This window comes from Balaenoptera musculus, chromosome 9, assembly GCF_009873245.2.
Source record: "Balaenoptera musculus isolate JJ_BM4_2016_0621 chromosome 9, mBalMus1.pri.v3, whole genome shotgun sequence".
Classification (NCBI taxonomy): domain Eukaryota; kingdom Metazoa; phylum Chordata; class Mammalia; order Artiodactyla; family Balaenopteridae; genus Balaenoptera; species Balaenoptera musculus.
This window is the reverse complement of record NC_045793.1, coordinates 87,062,298-87,077,261: the sequence shown is the minus strand read 5'-3', so window position 1 is coordinate 87,077,261 and position 14,964 is coordinate 87,062,298. Positions and strand designations below refer to the sequence as shown.

The 14,964-nt window shown below is 37.2% G+C and overlaps 1 protein-coding gene across 4 annotated transcripts in view; it reads left to right on the top strand.

The window, feature by feature from the left end:
• PTPN12 (protein tyrosine phosphatase non-receptor type 12) overlaps positions 1–14,964 on the top strand; it is a 90,510-nt gene that overhangs the window by 7,906 nt on the left and 67,640 nt on the right. The window contains exon 2 of one of the 4 annotated variants that reach the window (XM_036863322.1): positions 12,637–12,670. The exons of the other annotated variants lie outside the window; for them this stretch is intronic. Within the exon in view, the coding sequence (XP_036719217.1) occupies positions 12,637–12,670 (34 nt within the window). The remainder of the gene's footprint in view (positions 1–12,636; positions 12,671–14,964) is intronic. 4 annotated transcript variants of the gene reach the window in all.

The following is a 14,964-nucleotide window of genomic DNA, read 5'->3' as shown; positions in this document are numbered from 1 at the left end:
ACCCCCAAAAGAAACCGCATAGCCATTAGCAGTCATTCCTCCCTTCCTCCCCGCTCCCCGCAGACCTTGGCAACCACTAATCTACCTTCTGTTTCCATAGATTTGCCTCGTCTAGACATTTCATATAAATGGCATCAGTATTTTGTGACTGACTCCTTTGACTTAATGTTTTCAAGGTTCATCAGTGTTGTTGCGTGGTCAGAAATACTTAATTCCTTTTTATGACTGAATAATTTTCTGTTGTATGGATATACCATATTTTGTTTATGCATTCATTTGTTGATATACAATTTGAGTTGTTTCCACATTTTGGAATATTTTCTATATAATAATACATAAGATGTAATATATTTTGTATTATTTTATGAATCATGCTACTATGAACCTTTTACACAAGTTTTTGTTTTGCACAATGTTTTTGATTATCTTGGGTATGTACCTACAAGTATGTTTAACATTTTGAGGAACTGCCAGAGTGTTATCCAAAGCTGCTCCACGTTTTACGTTTCTACCAGGAGAATGCACATTTTCCATTTCCACCAATTTCTTTACATCCTCACCAATACTTGTCACTGTTTGTCTTTTTTATTATAACCACCTTAGAGGGTGTGAAGTGCTATCTTGTGGTTGGCTTGTAGGTTTTTAAAATATCTCAGTAAGCTTATATGAATGGTGCAGTATGTCTAACATGTCTTTAAAGCTAGAGCGAAAGGAAATATTTTCCAGTCGTAGCATCTGAGCTAATCTTAGTCCTTTCCCAGTGCCACTGGTTTAGTTAAGATTTTCTCACCTTTGATGAGTGTCCAGCCAAACATATTTATATTTTAACTAACTTCAAAAGTGGAAGTGAACTTTTAAGTAACTTTCCAGACATGGCTCACTGAGACAGCACAATAAAAATTTACCTCAAGTGTTAATTCTCAAGAATGTTTTCCTGTATTTAATTTTAGAATATTGTTAGCTTTTTTCCTTCAATATTTGATATCTAATTTGGAAAAGATTTTTGAAAGATTGAAACTGACAGTAAGACATTAACATTTAGATAGATTAAAATTTTTTGTTCGTATGGTAAACATTTCTGGGTTTCTATAGCACTCATCAGTTCATTAGATTCATAAACATTTACATTTCTGATTTCCCCAGACTGAAAGCCTCCAAGGCTACAGACTGGGACTTAGTTAACTATCTCTGTATTCCCATTGCTTAATATAGTTCCTGGCATTTAATAAGCATTAATGGCCATTGCGATAGCAGAAATTGTAGCGAGCTTAATGCTGTAAGACAGAGCTTGACTCTTCAGGTGGTCCAAGGGGCTTGTCTCTTAGACCAGCATGAGAATTGCTTTTTCTTCCTCATACCTACAGGTGTGCTTGCACAAATGTTGTTTTATTTTTAGTATCCACGGAAAAAAAGAAAACAAAAGATAAAGTATTAGACTGAATTTAGTAAAACTTTTAAATAAATACATTTTTATTAATTGTAATATCTTCTACATAAATGTGAAAAATAGTACGGTGCGTATTTTTCTCTGGACACTGGTTGATATGCATAAGGATTGAGGGAACCACTTAAAGTAACTACTTGTATATCCTCCACCCCATGATTAATTTTAATAAAATGTCCACTTTTAACTTTTGGTTTTAGATTTCATTAAGAAAATCCAGATATCATGTCACTGGCATCTCTTCAACAATAGTGGTATCTTGTAAGTCATGGGTGTTTTGGGAGTGATTACAGCAATAGCTGTTGTTCTCTCCTTGCCTCTGGTTTCTTGCCTCATCTAATTCATTCCATATATCATGCTCACTTTCCTAAAATATCACTTTCAAGTGTTGGCATCTGTGGGATAATGGAGGGCATACGGGCTATAAAATCAGAAGATGTGGGTTTGAGTCCCCGTGTTGCTGCCTAGTTCGGTTTTCTTTAATACATTTATGTAGAACCGTATTGGAAACATGGTTTTATTTTTATCATCGAAAAATATAAGTTCAAAAAACCCTCAAGGCTCCCTTTGATGACCATTAAGATTATTGGAATTTTAAATGCCTAAGGCAACTCAAAGCATCAGACCCAAGCTCTGCTTTTTTTCAAACTATAATTATATGTCTGTCTGTCTTTCGAATTTCCCTTTGTCCTATCCCCCCGCTGCCTATTTTGTAGCTTTTGCCCTGGTTTAGAATCACAGGCCAATAGGATAAAGTCTACACTTCTTAACCTGGCCTTCCAGAGCCTTCTTAACATAGTCTCTCATACCTTTCCAGTATTAAACTCCTGTACTCTGCAGTGTGTGTCCTTTCATTCCTCTGGAATGAGCTATTTCTCATCCTTGAGCATACCCACTGAATGAATGAAATCTTGCTTATCTGTGTTTGTACTGTTGATCATATTTTTCCCCTTTCTTAGAAAACTTTCCTTCTGTTTTATAGATGAATACCTTGAAGATCAAAACACTAAAAATTTAGAATGACTTTACCACATTCACCCAGAACTCAGAAGTAAGAATTGTTATTAACTCTCACTTTCTGGGATAAATATATTAGCCCAGTTTATCTTAAAGCACTTGTTCTCCATTGCAGATTTGATTTTTAATACCATGGAAAAAAAGCCTTCATTAGATTTGAGTTGAAGACTTGCTAAGGCAAGTCCAGTGATATGCAGTTCTTCTAAATCACTAGTCTCTTCCAAACAGGAATTGAACCCCTCTCCCAGCATTTCATATTTCCTGTAGTATTTAAATTTTTTAGATTCATGCATTCAAACCTTGACTGTTATCTCCTTCCCTCTGAAATAGCACAGATATCTTGTTTCCATTTGTATAATATTATAGTGTCTGTGAACTGGCTTATAGCAGATATAAGTAGTTGCTCCCCAAAAGTTTTTCCTAGAGAATGTGGAATGTGGATCATGTTAATCTCAGAGGCTTTGGGGTGTATGCTAATATCTACATTTCCTATAGTAACTGTTTTTAGATGTAATCTGCATTTGAAAAGCTATTTAACAACAGTAGAGTAGCTACCCTGGTAGGCTCTGAAGGAATGCAAAAATGGCAGCCCTGTCATCCTTCCATGGTTCCTACCATCCACCATTCAAAAGATGTTCACTGAGTGCCCACTATGCCCTAGGTACTGTGTTTAGAATTGGTATTTGAAAATATGACGGTTGTTGCCCTTAAGAAGTTTACTGGCTGTGAATAGACTTGTGAGAAGCAGCAAGAAGTTTTCCTGGGGGCAGTGGATGGGCTTCAGGGGGTTTGCGAACCCTTTCAAATTATACATAGTGTTTTGTGTGTAAGCTCATTGGGAGAGGGGTGGAGAAGGTTCATAGCTGTTAGATTTTCAAGGGGCTTGGGTTCCAAAAATCTTAGAAACTCTGGACTAGTAGAAAGATAATCAGCTTTGGAGTCATCAGGTAATTAATTTCTGTCCTGGCCCTGTCATGATTATAAGCAGGTTATCTAGGGAAATTGGGGATATAATACCTACCTAGAAGGACCAAGATAATATGTATGTAAAGCTTCTAATGTAGTACATAGAAGGTGGTCAATAGTAGTTGAAGACTTGGTATTACTCTAAGGGAAGTGTATTCAAGATTTAAACCACGGAGGCAGGAGAGCCTAAATCTGCCTGAATGGAACATGGACAATTTCAGCATGGAGGCCACATTTGACTTGACTCTTGAAAGAAGAGTTTGTCAGGTGGATTAGGATAAAAGGCATTTGAGAGATAGAAAGCAAACAGCACTTGCAAAGAAGCAGAGACAAGAACTGTGGGTTTTAGATGAGAGGAACAGGGTGGCAGTGTAAAAAAGAAGCAAAGCCCATATACCCAAATAAATAGGAGGGGATTCCCAAAGGGAGAGCAGCTTAAATGCTGAGCATGAGATGAATATAATATTGGCCTCAGCATTCCTGAATGTTTTGGTGAGGAGTGTTTTGATGTCTCATTATCGTGGCATAGTTGTTCACTCTTATAATGTATGGTTTGGTTGGTATGAAGGATCTTTTTATTTATTTAAAAAATTTTTTTTGGCTGCGTGGGGTCTTCGTTGCTGCATGCAGGCTTTCTGGCTTTCTCTAGTTGCAGCGAGCAGGGGCTACCCTTCCAGGGACTATTCTTTGTTGCGGAGCACGGGCTTAGGCGCGTGGGCTCAGTAGTTGTGGCTCGCGGGCTCTAGAGCACAGGCTCAGTAGTTGTGGAGCACGGGCTTAGTTGCTCCGCGACATGTGGGATCTTCCTGGACCAGGGCTCGAAGCCGTGTCCCTGCATTGGCAGGCAGATTCTTAACCACTGCTCCACCAGGGAAGTCCCTGAAGGATCTTTTAAAAATGGAGTTCCAGAGGCCTCGTGTTCTTAAATCTGGTAATTTTACCTTATCCCAGATATATAAAGTATACACCCTCTGTTTATATAGTTCTTAAGTGGCCAGATCAGTGTTTTTCATTGGCTTCTGTTAAAAGTGCCCTGTAAAAAAATTACATTAAAAAGAGTCTTTAGAACCTCAGCAAGTTATTTATAATGGTAAGCCTCTGTTTAGTTTGGATTCCTCAGCATATTTGAGTTTTCTAGGAGATGACTCTGAGAGATTTTGAGACTACACATTTGGGGCCAGAACCAAAGTGAGAAAGGAAAGGAGTTCTAGCTCCCGTGCTATGAAAATGTGGAGAATGGCTTTTCTGGATACCTTCTCCCCTCACTGTGTACACTGGATTTACTCATAGGTCATAGACCCTTTGATGTTAAAGGAAACATGAAAGCTGTTTAAGGAGCTTGTTACAGGTTTTACGGTTAGAAGTTGGCAGAGCTGAGTTTGTCCCAAATAAGCAAGATGTATAATAGTAAGATGCTTTTTCTATGACATGATGTTGCTTAGACCAAGCGTTGCATTCTTATTCTTTAGGGAAAAAGTCAATAAAGGAAAAAAAAGGGGGGCATAAATATCCTGAAAATTATAGAAAACTTCTTTGTTGGTATAGATTTTTGGTTGTAGCCTATTTGCAAACCAGCTTAAGTGGAAAAAAAAATATTGCAGTAGAATACTGCCCTTGAGCTGCTTTAAGGACGGGAACCAAGAAATGGAGAGCCATCCGTAACCTGGGTGACTCTTCATTTCAGCCCCTCTGTCTTTCTGTGGTTCTCCATATTTATCAGTTTCTGTGTCTATCTAGGGCTGCTTGGATACTTGTCTTTGCTTCTCTGTGCACCTGCTTTACTCTTAGCTGTCTGCATTTGACTTTCACTGTTTGGGGCTGCACCTGCTATTGAATAAAGGCATCCCTTACAGTGATCTAACCTATCTCATTCACTTTATCTCAGTTTAGGGGAAGAACTCACTATGACTAGAATTGCTCTATCTCACTTTCACATTCCTGAAATTCACATCACATCAATCCACTTGCCACCGGTGAAATGGGTATTGTGTAGTATAAATGTGTGGAGTTGACCAAGGTGGAGAACTTGTTCAGATGTGATTGGTAGGTACTTTTCTTAAAGAGAAAAGGGATAGTTCCCTAACTAGGCAGGTAGCCCAAAGTGTATTTGTTTTGAAGCAAAACAACAAAAATATTTTAACTATTTTAAGGTTTCAGCCCCAAATAAACTCCACCCGCCTTCTTTCAGAGAAGGGAAAAAGAAGCATAAAGAGTCCTTGTGAGTTGAGAGAACATTCTGTTGGCTCTGGCAGAGTGTTATTTCACATATTCAGTACATATTAAACGTCAAACTTTTAAGGTTTCTGTGTAGAAACTATAAAATTAAGATAATCTATAAGCTGCATATTTATGGTACTTAAGATTTAAGTTGTAATTTTTCAGTGTTAAAATATGGAACCAGAACATTACCTTCTTGCAAGGAAGTGTAATTCTAAAGATCAATTTTATCAAAGTATTATATTGTCATTTTTTAATTCTCTCTCTGAATATGTATCTGAAATTTATCACTATCTGAAAGACTAATGTATTTTCTTCACAATAGATTTTGCATTAATAAAATAAATCTAATTGTAGTTCCCGGATCATCTAAAACTTACGTGCTGTAATACTGTGTTTGCCTGGTTGTCAGTGTGCCTCTGTCTGTGCTGTGTATCTGCTTGCCTGTGCACCTCTGTCTTCTTAGCTTTATCTACTCTATCCATTGGCCTCTTTGTGCCTAAGATTCGTTAATGGGTGTTAGAGATGAATCTGGATGCACTGTGTAATTTAGAAATTTCCTGTCATTTATGCCTGGTTGTTTGTAATTCTTTACTTCTAGTGCTGTAAATAGGTTATATGTAAATGCCGAGGAGGAACACAGAGTAGGTGGGTATTAATAATAGGATTTTGCAACTATTTGAAGAAATTGAATATGTTCAAATATCTCTAAACCCATTCACTGGCATTATTAGATGTTGTACAAAATAACAAATTTTTTTCATTACTTTTAATTTAGATAGTAGAAGATTAATTATTAAAGTAAGAAGCACAGTTTTAATGTTCAGTATACCAGATGCTTTGATCTTTTCATTTTATGGAAAAGTAAAGAGGATGGATATTTTAATAGTTCAAAAGCTAGAAATTTTTTTTGTGTGAAAGACAGCATTCAAAGAAACTATTATTAATGGTAAAATGAAGGCTTAAACTAAGCTTCCTTGAATGAGTAATTAGGTGGGCAGTGGCTAGCTCTACTTCCTTGGCCTCCTCTTCATTCCTTTAACCCCCACTGTAAGCTGATTTCAAGCGCTGCTATTCTGCTGAAATTGCATTTACTATGGTTGCCTTAGATCTCCTGGACATATCCAGTAGATGACTTTATAGTAGTAGTGCGTAGCTTTCTTGTTGCCTCTTTAGCATTCAGCACTGTTGACTATTTTTTTTAAAGTCCTTCCTGCCCTTGATGTTGAAGCATCATTTATACCTAGTTTTTCACCTACCTCTTTTGTCTCTCTCCTCTATTATTGGCTCAGATGCAGCATACTTTCTATTTTTCATGCTCTTAGGTCTTAAGGGAAATATAATTGAATACTTGGATATTTAAAAATAAGAGAGAATCTTGCAAATCTTGTAAAATAGACTACAGTGACATGAATTATTCTAATGCTGCTTAAGAGTTTCAAAGAATATTAAAATATTGATATTTTCTCATACTCTACATTCTTGTGATGGCTGGTAGATTATTCTTAAGGTATTTTTGGAAAATGCAATTTAACCTAAACCAGAAGTATAAGATGAATATTTAACCAACACATTTAATTTTCTGTTGTTGCTTTATTATATGCCAGTTTTTATGTTGTTTACAAGCCAAGTTTTGTTTGCAAACCATATATTGTTTATGCCATATCTAATATTTTCAGATATGTTCCAAAATGATCTCACATTCTGTTGGCCAAAGCAAGTTATAATGCCACCTCAATTTCAAGGGGTTGGGAGATAAGTTACACCTTTTAAGTCGGAAGAACTGTGAAGTCATGTGTGGTTTTAATATAGGAAGAGTTGAAAAACAGGCTATTAATATATGATCAGTCTACCATATGACAGGTGTAGGGGATATTATTATTATGTAGGGTGGTTAAAACATGGAACCAGGACTTGAAATAGTGAGGGAGTGAGCCATGCGGTTATCTGGGAGAAGAGTATTCCAGACAGAAAGAGCATTAAGTGCCCAAGTATTTGAGTTAAGAGTGTGTTGAAGGGATATCAAGGAAGCCAGTGTGCTTGAGCAGGATGGGTGAGGAAGAGATGGGAGAGGAAGCACACTCTCCAGTGTGCTTGAGCAGGATGGGTGAGGAAGAGGGTAGTAGATTTGTAATAGTGTTGGGAGTTACGGCAAACCATCCAGGGTTCTTGTAGGTCATTGATAGGACTTTGGCTTTTACTCTAAATGACATGAGTTTTACTCTTAGGTATGATGTTGACTTACATTTTAACAGGATCACCTTGGCTGCTGTGTGGAGAATAAAATGCAGAGACGTAAGGATACAAGCAGAGACCGCTTAGAAAGCTATTTGAGCTGTTCAAGCAGGAGGGCCTGGAGACAGTGACAATGAATATGAAGAAAAGGGATGGATTTGGAAGGCAGTTCTGAGATAGCATTCACAAGATTTGGTGATATTGGAGGGTGAGGAAGAATTTATCTGAGCTAATGTGGACACTAAGTGGTAGTGATGAGATAGGGAATACAGGAGGAAAGATAAATTTGAGGAGTTGGGTACTGAGTTCAATTTTAGATGTATAGAGTTTGAGTTGAATTTAGATCTCAGGCCAGTCATGGTTGGCCCTGTAGCTCTCTAATTAATTGTGTATGGGTGATCGTTGAACTCATGGAAGAAGATGAGATTTCTGAGATAAAGAATATATACTGAGAATAACAGAGAAGAATATGGAACATTCGGGACACTTAAGTGTCTACTTGAGGATGATAAGCTCTCAGTGCTAGAGAGTTAGGAACAGAACCTGGAGGGTCATGTAGAGGGTAAATGGATTGAGGAGTTACAAAAAGAATTGTGAATTTGGATTTAACCCTGAATTTGGGAATAGAAGTCATGGGTGAGCTTGTCAAAAGCACTGAGAAGAGGGTAGGACAAATTTGCATTAAAAATTTTTTTGAATGGATTTTATGTTATTTTTTTAAAGCAGTGGGAAAATTACCCCTGTCTTTGAAATCCTATCATATATATGAGTTGTCCTGAAAGGTAAATCTGCTGTAGACATTTTAGAGAAAAGAGAAGTTGGGGAAGGGAGTGAGGATTGCTCAGAAAGCTAATAAATGTACTGTTTTGGTTTATTATTCTCCCCTCCTCTCTTAACCCTGGATCCCTTCCTCCATTTCTACCCTCTTACTGCCAACCCTTGTGTTACTGTTTACCTTGCACTCTATACTTTTTAAAAAAATTTTTTGGCCGCGTTGGGTCTCCGTTGCTGCATGCAGGCTTTCTCTAGTCGTGGCGAGTGGGGGCTACTCTTTGTTGCGGTGCACGGCTTCTCATTGCGGTGGCTTCTCTTGTTGTGGAGCATGGGTACTGGGCGCGCAGGCTTCAGTAGTTGCAGAGCGTGGACTCAGTAGTTGCGGCACGTGGGATCTTCCAGGACCAGGGATCGAACCTGTGTCCCCTGCATTGGCAGGTGGATTCTTAACTGCTGCGCCACCAGGGAAGTCCCTCTACTTTTTTGGGGGGGGGGGGCAACTTTTTTTATTGTGGTAAAAACGTACATAACAAAAGTCAGTGTTTTAACCATTTTTAAGTGTACAGTTCATTGGCATTAAGTACATTCACGTTGCTGTGCAATGAGGATTCTTTTTTTTTTTCTTTTTTAAATGAGGATTCTTAAAAAGGAAGAATCATATACTGTTAGGAGAGTCATGGAATACTTAATAAGAAAGTGCTTTCAAAATGAGCCTAGAAGGATAGGTGAATTTTGGTGGAGGGACTTTATAAGTAGAGGGAACCCTATGAGCAAACAAATAAAGTTGGGGATAAAGAAGAGACTTCAGGGAACAGCAATTAGCATTATTAACTAAACAAGCACAGTCAAATAGAACATTTATAGGGGCTTCCCTGGTGGCACAGTGGTTGAGAATCTGCCTGCCAATGCAGGGGACACGGGTTCGAGCCCTGGTCTGGGAAGATCCCACATGCCGCGGAGCAACTGGGCCCGTGAGCCACAACTACTGAGTCTGCGCGTCTGGAGCCTGTGCTCCACAACAAGAGAGGCCGCGATAGTGAGAGGCCCGCGCACCGCGATGAAGAGTGGCCCCCACTCTCTGCAACTAGAGAAAGCCCTCGCACAGAAATGAAGACCCAACACAGCCAAAAATAAATAAAGAAATAAATTTAAAAAAAAGAACATTTATAGAAATAACTCATACAGTAGGGCTGTTGGTGAGTTTATAAGTATTAAGACTTCTACTTAATAAACAAGGAATTGGTTAAAAATAGTATGAATTTTTAGAGTAATTGCTAAATCAGTTTTTCAGAGGTAAAAGTAGATTTGGTCTTTGTCATTCATGAAATGTTCTAGCCAGCAGAAGATTTATAATTTAAATAATAAATGTTATTTGATTATAGGGGATATGCTTTAAAATATTTTACTCCCAGAGATTGCCAGTGTACCCACACTACACATTAAGTATTATTACAGGAGGTTTTGTATGGCTCAGAGAAGTCAAGCTGACAGTGTAGTACCAAGTCACCCTAATGACCTCATCCTATTAGAAATTAGCTTGTACCTAAGAATTGTCACTTCACAAAGCAATGCAAGAGAATACTGCTTTGCCTGAGACTTCACTTTGTAATCTAAAATGGTAGCTGAATTATAAGAGTTTTTCATTTTATTTTAAAATAAGCAAGTTCAAAAAAGATCCACCATATTTGGGTAAACTTCTTTAATGTAATAGTTGTCTAAGGGAGTCAGTTTGCCAGTGTAAAGAGACTGGTGAAACATTTAAGGACAAAGCCAGTCTGAGTTAGAGTGTTTTTTCTCCTGACTTGTATTTACAGCACAAATATTATGATAATAAAGCTCAAATTTGACCTCATAAAAATGAAAGACATCTATAATACAAAAGGTAATGCAAGATAAGCAGTAGATTGAGATAAAACATTTTAACCACATTAAACAGTTGGAGGATTATTATCTAAAATATATGAGTAGCTTCTATATATAACACTCCAATAGGAAAATTAACAAATGCTAAGAAAATTAACAGAAGAAAAATGCAAATAATTATTTAAACATGGGGGAAAAGTCACCAACCTATTCAATAATCAGAGAAATACAAATAAATTAATGTTAACTTTTGAGGGGTCTATCAGATTCCACCAAATTTGGTGAAATTCAAAAATTGATAATCATGGCAATTCAGACATTGATAATAGCAAATGATGGCAAGGATATAGAAAAACTAGTATTCTAGATCTGTTAATAGGAAGGTAAACTGGTAAGGCCTTTTTTGGAAAGCAGTTTGGCCACTTCTAATAGAATTGATCATGTGTATACTCTTTGACCCATCATGTCAACTTCTAGGAATCTTTTCTTTAAAATATTTGCAGATGTGTGTAAAATAGTATGTCCAAGTATATTAGTTACAGCAATTTTTTGTGAAACAATGTATAATATATCTATTAATAAAGAGGCTTAACATGGTTGGTTACTTCAAAGGGGAGGGATATGGAGGAGAGGTGATTACTTTTTCATTTATAATTGTGTGCAGAAAAAGTTAACAAGCCTGTGACTGCTATCCTCAGAAAGGCCTACTTGCAAGACTGGCCCTTGGCTGGGGTCTGGGAACTTGGACTTTTGGAAGGGTTCCCATCATTCCATGATAAGTATGGCTCCCTTTACCTTTACTGTACAAATATAGTTTTTGTTAAACACCTACTTCCCTTATGGAAATCTGGGAATTTGGTTCCTGCTAAGACAGAGAGTACCTGTATGACCAGCCACCAATAAAAACTCTGGCTTCTGAGTCTCTTATGAGCTTCCCTGGTAAACAGCATTTCACCAGTGCTGTCACAACTCATTGCTGGAGTAATTCAGTGGGTCCTGTGTGACTCCATTAGGGGAGGACTCTTGAAACCGTGTGCCTAGTTTCCTCTGGACTTTGCCTCATGCTCCTTTCCCTTTGCTGCTTTTGCTTTGTATACTTCAGCTGTAATAAATCATAGCTGTGAATATGACTGTAGAGATAGTCCTGTGAGTCATCCTCATGCATCACTGAACCTGCGGGTGGTCTTAGGAACCCATGGCACAACTTGACATTATGGTTTGAATGTTTTAGCATCTGCATGCATTGCTTGTATAAATTTTAAACTGTTAAATTTAATATATTACATATTTAAATTGTATGTATGTATGTGTATACACAGGCACACATATATACCTCATCTCTAAGAATATGTTGATGGGTTTTTATATGTGTGTATTAGCACCCATTTATTCTGTACATTTTCCCCCTGGTGATAAAAGATTGAAAACTTTCCTTGGTGACATTGTAGTTAATATAATAAAGAAGCAAATCAAAAACAAAGTGTCTTCAGGTATGTTATTTAGGACAAGAGGATTATTACTTTAAATAAATTATTTTAAATTACACTTCATTTTTTATCAGTTTCATATGTCAGTATGATGGTAAACCACAAAGATCAAATTTCAACTAGCATTTTAAATGTATACTCTCCAGTTATACAAACTCTATTATCTCAGCTTATTGACCTCAGTAAGTTATAAATGTGATAGTAGGGTGCCAATTCATTGACTATGTGATGCTCTGAATATGGTTATCAGTGCCCATTTTGTTTAAAAGACTTGCCATGCTTTACTGAATATGTGATACATGGAAGATACTAGGTATTGTGGAGGAATAAAGAAAAATATAAAAGATTATCTCTGGAAGACAGAAAATTATAATCTTGGGTGGCAGCAGTGGTTGTAGTGATGGGATAAAACTTGTAAACAAATGATGGATAGAAGAAGCAGGAATGATAAATACTGTATGACCAAGATCTACTTTTGGAATATATGCTACCTGAGAGCAATATATTGTTCACCACTATATCTGTACCACCTAAAAGAATACCTGACACATAGAGTAGGTTAGGAAAAATGATATAAGACCAGTCATCCTCGTGAAGGTGATAATTGAATCTTACTTTTTCCTTTTATTATAGGTGTCCAGATCCAGTATGTCAGCAAGCTGAGAAAGTAGGTTTTTTTGAAAATCATAACAGTTAATTCATGAGTTCAGCAGAGCTATCTAATGTTACATGAATATTGTGTGGCTTGGTAATCTGAGACACTCTAATGGCACTTATCAACAACTAGCTGGTTCCTCTTTAGTGGTTAGGGCAAACAACTATATAGGTAGAGATATTCGAAGACAAAATCATGCCCTTGGTAACTTGGGGTAGGAAGTTATGTGCAAGATTTCTTGCAGAAATCTTGATAATTATATGTAGGTAGATCCTAGTTTTTATCATGATTGAAGTTTGGCTTTTTGTTTGATTTTTGTATGTTATATGCAAGAGGAGCACTGTTTATCATTATTACATAGAGATAGTCGAAGACAAAATCATGCCCTTGGTAACTTGGGGTGCACATAACTTCACAGTAGTGTGATCTGGCCTTTTCTGGATGAAGTCTAATATAATGCCAGAATGAAATAGTTTTTGCAGGAAATTATCACTATCTAATTTCAGAACTTTTTCATCACTGTGAAAAGAAACCCCATACCCATTACCAGTCACACCTCACTCCCTTTCACCCCAGCACCCTGGAAACCACTAATCTATTTTCTGACTATAAATTTGCCTATTCTGGACATTTCATATAAATGGAATCATATAATATATGTTTTTTGTTTCTGACTTCTTTCACTTAGCATAATGTTTTCAAGATTTATCAGCTGAGCATGTATCAGCACTTTATTCCTTTTTGTGGCCAAATAATATTCTATTGTATGACTAGACTACATTTTGTTTATTCATTCATCAGTGGATGGACATTTGGGTTGTTTCCACTTTTTGGCTTTTATGAACAGTGCTACTATGAGCGCTTGTGTACACGTTTTTGTGTGGACATATGTTTTTAGTGCTCTTGGGTATATACCTAGGAGTGGAATTGCTGGGTTATATGGTAACTCTATATTTAACCTTTTGAGTAGTTGCCAAACTGTGTCTCTATTAAGAATTTAAAACTTAATTTTACAAACAAAAGTTTGCCAACCTAACTTGACTTTATATCTCCTTGGTCTTCCCTTCTTTTTGAAAAATGAAATGATTATGTGAAAGCACATCCTTTATTATACTTAATTTTTTATCTTTTTAAAAACATAAATACCTTATATTAAAGCATTTTTATGCATTGATAGGAAAAATGGGCCCAGCAGATCCCTAAATAGTAATTCCTTATGTGTTACTAGGCTTGGGGAGTGGAATGGGAAGTTACAAAAATATGGCTTGTAAACTTAAGTCTGGTTTGCCAGGTAATTTTCAAGCTTTCGAATAAATAACGGGACATACGTGATCTCTGTGTAGATCCATAATGGAAGGATTAGGGAGAACATCAATGACAATTTATTCTACCATTCTGGAATTTGGCCCATAACTTATTTTGTCTAATGCAGCCTAAAATAGACTTGCAATATACAGTTGAAAATTGCTTTCTGAATTTTTAAATAGATACTGTAGCTGGTAATGAACAGTGTGGTCTCAAGTATTGTACTGTGGTATGGCATCAAATCTTAGGGTACACACAAAAAGATTAAAATGCTCTTTAAGAACAAAAAAAGAGATAGTATTTGAGTATACAAATAAAGATATTTTGGTATTTGCTAGTTTCAATAACAAGTCAACTAATCTGAGGCAGGTAATTAAAATTTTTCCTTAAATTCCTCATCTGTTAATAAATGTTATATGGTCATCTCAGTCTTTACATATTTAAAGGCATGCTCTATGCTAGATGTTGGGTATGGTGCTTTATATGCATGGTTTAATGAACATAAATGCATTTTTTTCTGTCTCTACTCCTTGACATACATTAATTAGTTATTTATTTATTATACTATTTTGTTATGCTCACCAAATTTTCTCTTTTTCCTCAGTCATTCAAAGGGTTTCTTTGGGACTTCCCTGGCAGTCTAGCAGTTTGAATATGGAACTGGAGGGATTTCCCTGGCAGTCCAGTGGCTAAGACTTTGCCTTCCAATGCAGGGGTGCAGGTTCAATCCCTGGTCGGGGAGCTAGGATCTCACATACCGCGCGGCCAAAAAACCAAAACATAAAACAGAAGCAGGGGGCTTCCCTGGTGGCGCAGTGGTTGAGAATCTGCCTGCCAATGCAGGGGACACGGGTTCGAGCCCTGGTCTGGGAAGATCCCACATGCCACGGAGCAACTGGGCCCGTGAGCCACAATTACTGAGCCTGCGCGTCTGGAGCCTGTGCTCCGCAACAAGAGAGGCCGCGATGGTGAGAGGCGCGCGCACCGCGATGAAGAGTGGT